This window comes from Otolemur garnettii, unplaced genomic scaffold, assembly GCF_000181295.1.
Source record: "Otolemur garnettii isolate 467f Iridium unplaced genomic scaffold, OtoGar3 scaffold00144, whole genome shotgun sequence".
NCBI lineage: Eukaryota > Metazoa > Chordata > Mammalia > Primates > Galagidae > Otolemur > Otolemur garnettii.
Window position 1 is genome coordinate 3,015,826 of NW_003852539.1, and position 3,713 is coordinate 3,019,538.

Consider the following 3,713-nt stretch of genomic DNA (forward strand, 5'->3'; position numbering starts at 1 on the left):
AAAAAAAAAAAAGAAGGATATATCTTTGGAATAGAATTTTCTCTCTATTGTGATGGTTATAGCTGTTAACTGGTATAGTGGGTGAGCAGAAGAATTCTCCTTATAATGAGGAAACCCAGATTCACCCAATTAACTTTCTTTTTCTTTTCCTTTTTTTTTTTTTTTTTGAGACAGAGTCTTATGCTGCCCTCGGTAGTATGCTGTAGCATCACAGCTCATAGCAACCTCCAATAATGGGCTCAAGTGATTCTCTTGCCTCAGCCTCCTAAGTAGCTGGGACTACAGATGCCCGCCACAATGCGCAGCTATTTGTTGTAGTTGTAGTTGTTTGGCAGGCTTGGGCTGGGTTCAAACCCACCAGCTCTGGTGTATTGTGACTAGCGCCCTAGCCACTGAGCAATAAGCGCCAAGCCCCAATTAACTGTTTCTTATGGACATGTACTTTGGTGTCCTGGATCCTTCTCCTAGATGGAAGAAACCTAAATATGGCCCTACCCATTCCAGGAATTTTGCAGAGGATGAAGTGAAATTATAGGTAGGAAAATACTTTTAAAAAGTGTAAGTGTTGGTTAGGTATGCTGGCTCAGGCGGATAATCCTAACACTCTGGAAGGCCACATTAGGGCAATCTCTTGAGCTCAGGAGTTTGAGACCACCCTGAGCAAGTAGACCCCATCTCTAATAAAAATAGAAAAATTAGCCAGGCCTTCTGGCAGGTATCTATAGTCCCAGCTACTTGGGGGGCTGAAGTAGGAGGATCGCTTGAAGATAGGAGTTTGAGGTTACTGTGAACTAGTCTGACACTATGGTACTCTAGCCTGAGGCAACAGAGTGAAAAACTCTGTTTAAAAAAAAAGAAGTGTAAGTTGATAGAATACCTTTATTATTCATTCATTCAAAACATATTTATTGGCTGGGTGTGGTGGCTCACACCTGTAATCCTAGCACGTTGGGAGGCCAATGCAGGTGGATTGCTTGAGCTCACGATTTTGAGAGCAGCCTGAGCAAGAGTGAGAATAGAAGAAGTTAGGCAAGAGGAGTGGTTGAGCCCAAGAGCTGGAGGTTGCTGTGAGCTATGATGACACCATGGCATTCTACCCAGGGCAACAGCTTGAACAAAAAATTTATTTATTTATTTATTTTTTTTTTGGAGACGGAGCCTCAAGCTATCCCCCTGGGTAGAGTGCCATGGCATCACAGCTCATAGCAACCTCCAATTCCTGGGCTCAAGCAAGTCTCCTGCCTCAGCCTCCCAAGTAGCTGGGACCACAGGCGCCCACCACAACGCCCGGCCATTGAACAAAAAATTTATTGACGACCTATTATATGCCCAGCCTTCATGAAACTTCCATTTGAGTGGTAGAAGAATAGACATGAAACAAGTAAACAAAAAGCTAGGTACAGATAATGGTAACTCTGATAAAAAGAATCTAGATGCAGTGGCACATGCCCTGTATTCCAGCTACTCAGGAGGCCAAGCCAGGAGGATCACTTCAGCCCGGGAGTTCAGGGCTGCAGTGAGCTATGATAGCAGCTATGAATAGCCATAGCACTCCAGCCTGGAGAATGTAGCAAGACTCAGACTCTTAAAAAACAAAAATTAAAAAAAAAAAAACAACGAAGCACGTTATTGTTTGAGGGACAGACTAGTGGTTGTACTGGTTAAAGGTGTGGGCTCTGGAGCCAGACTGCCTAGGTTCAAATTCTGGCTCTGTCCCTTATTGTCTAACCTTAGACAAGGTAATTAACCTCTCTGTTTTCAAGTTTCCTATCAGTGCTATAGGCTAAGTAATGATAATCTACTCCACCAAGTGGCTGTGAGGATTAAATTAATTGTTGTCAATGTATGCTGAGAACTGTGCCTCGTACTCAGAACAGTCTTACTGCTGAGGATGCTGAGTAACTGGGGGAGGGGGAGGAAAGCAGGTGGGCACTGTCTGAGAGGGGTGGTCAGATATAACTTTTCTCACCTAAGACTCGAGAGATGGGAGTGGGTCCAGCCATGTGATACAAAGGCGAGGCAGTAGTTACCCAGGAGTGGGAAGGTGTGTGGGTCCTCAGGCAGAGGAGAGGAGGAAGCTGGTTGTAGGACTGGTTCTCTATGCTTTATTTTCATGAAGAGGAAATGAACGAGATCAGGATTTAGTCCTGTTGGTTTTATTTCTCATACTGCTTTGCACATAGTAGGTATTCAGTACATGATTATTGAAGCAAGGGATGTTTGTTGCCTACTACTGCAGGTGTTTTTGGACTCCCTCGATGCCCAGGAGAGAGCTCTCACTTCTGTGACTTCATCAGAAAAACACTGAATGCTGGGGCTTACTCCAAAGTTGTTCAGGAACGGTATGTATGGTTAGTTGAAAAGGATACAGACCTGTCACTGCATGAAAATGTCTTTCTGACTTTCATCCTAACAGTGATTCTAGGAGTTGTTGGTAGGGATACTCAAATGAGTTTTTTTTTTGAGACAAAGTCTCACTTTGTCACCTTGGGTAGAGTGCCATGGCGTCGTCATAGCTCACAGCAACCTCAAACTCTTGGGCTCAAATGATCCCCTTGCCTCAGCCTCCCAAGTAGCTGGGACTACAGGCGCCTGCCACAACGCCTGACTTTTTTTTTTTTTTTTTAAGAGATGGGCAGCTCAGTCTGGTTCAGGCTGGTCTCAAACTCCTGAGCTCAAACATCCACCCTCCTTGGCCTCTCAGAGTTCTAGGATTATAGGCGTGAGTCACTGTGCCTGGCCTGTCAAATGACATAAACCTATAACTGCTCTAAAAAGTCTATTATTTAAAAAAAAAGAAAACAAGGACATTTTTCTATGTTGGAAGAAGGTAATTAAAACAGAGTAATTTTCTGTCCTTACAAAACAAACAAAACCTTTAGAAAGTGAAGCTCAAGGAATTGCTGTTAGTATTTATAGGACAGATTATGTTATCATGAGTGAGGGGTTAGTCACTCCTATATCATTGTCCCCACTACTCCAATGTAGTTGGGTATTTACAAATATACAAGAGTGTGTGCTTGTTCAGTTGTTTCCAAACTTAATTATACATCAGAACCATTAACAATGGATTCCAGGGGTGGAGTGCGGTAGCTCACACATGTAATCCTAGCACTCTGAGAGGCCAAGGTGGGTGGATTGTTCAAGTTGAGGAATTCAAGATCAGCTTGAGCAAGAGCAAGACCCTGGTCTCTACTAAAAGTAGAACAACTAGCTGGGCATTGTGGTGGGGGCTTGTAGTCCTAGTTAAGCCCAAGGCTACTTGGGAGGCTGAGGCAAGAGGATTGCTCAAGCCCAAGAATTTGAGGTTACTGTGAGCAATAACACCATGGCACAGAGGGTGACAGGGTGAGACTCTGTCTCAAAAAAAAGGATTCCAGGGTCCTATCCCTAGAAGTTCTGATTCAGTATGTCTAGAGTATTCTAAATGATAGCTGTGGTTTGGGATCAACTAATATGGTTATGGCAGCTATCCTCTGGGTTTTAAGTGTGTCATTCTTGTCAAATAACTCTTTGTTACAACGCATCCTTCAAGCCATTTCTTATCCTGGGACAACTGAACAGCTAGTTGTGTTTTCCCTTCCTGCTCATTGGCTACCCAGACAGCTGCAAAGCTGTTTTAGGCCACCTAATGGTCTTTATAGAAAACTAACTTTTTTTACCCTTAGGCAATTCTATCACACCTAGATTTATTTATTTATTTATTTTTTTTT

The 3,713-nt window shown here is 43.3% G+C and overlaps 1 protein-coding gene across 1 annotated transcript in view; it reads left to right on the plus strand.

Annotated features, from left to right (window-relative positions):
* Window positions 1-3,713, plus strand: part of PPT1 (palmitoyl-protein thioesterase 1) — a 40,594-nt gene that overhangs the window by 12,576 nt on the left and 24,305 nt on the right. The window contains exon 5 of the mRNA XM_003798985.3: window positions 2,240-2,342. Within this exon, the coding sequence (XP_003799033.1) occupies window positions 2,240-2,342 (103 nt within the window). The remainder of the gene's footprint in view (window positions 1-2,239; window positions 2,343-3,713) is intronic.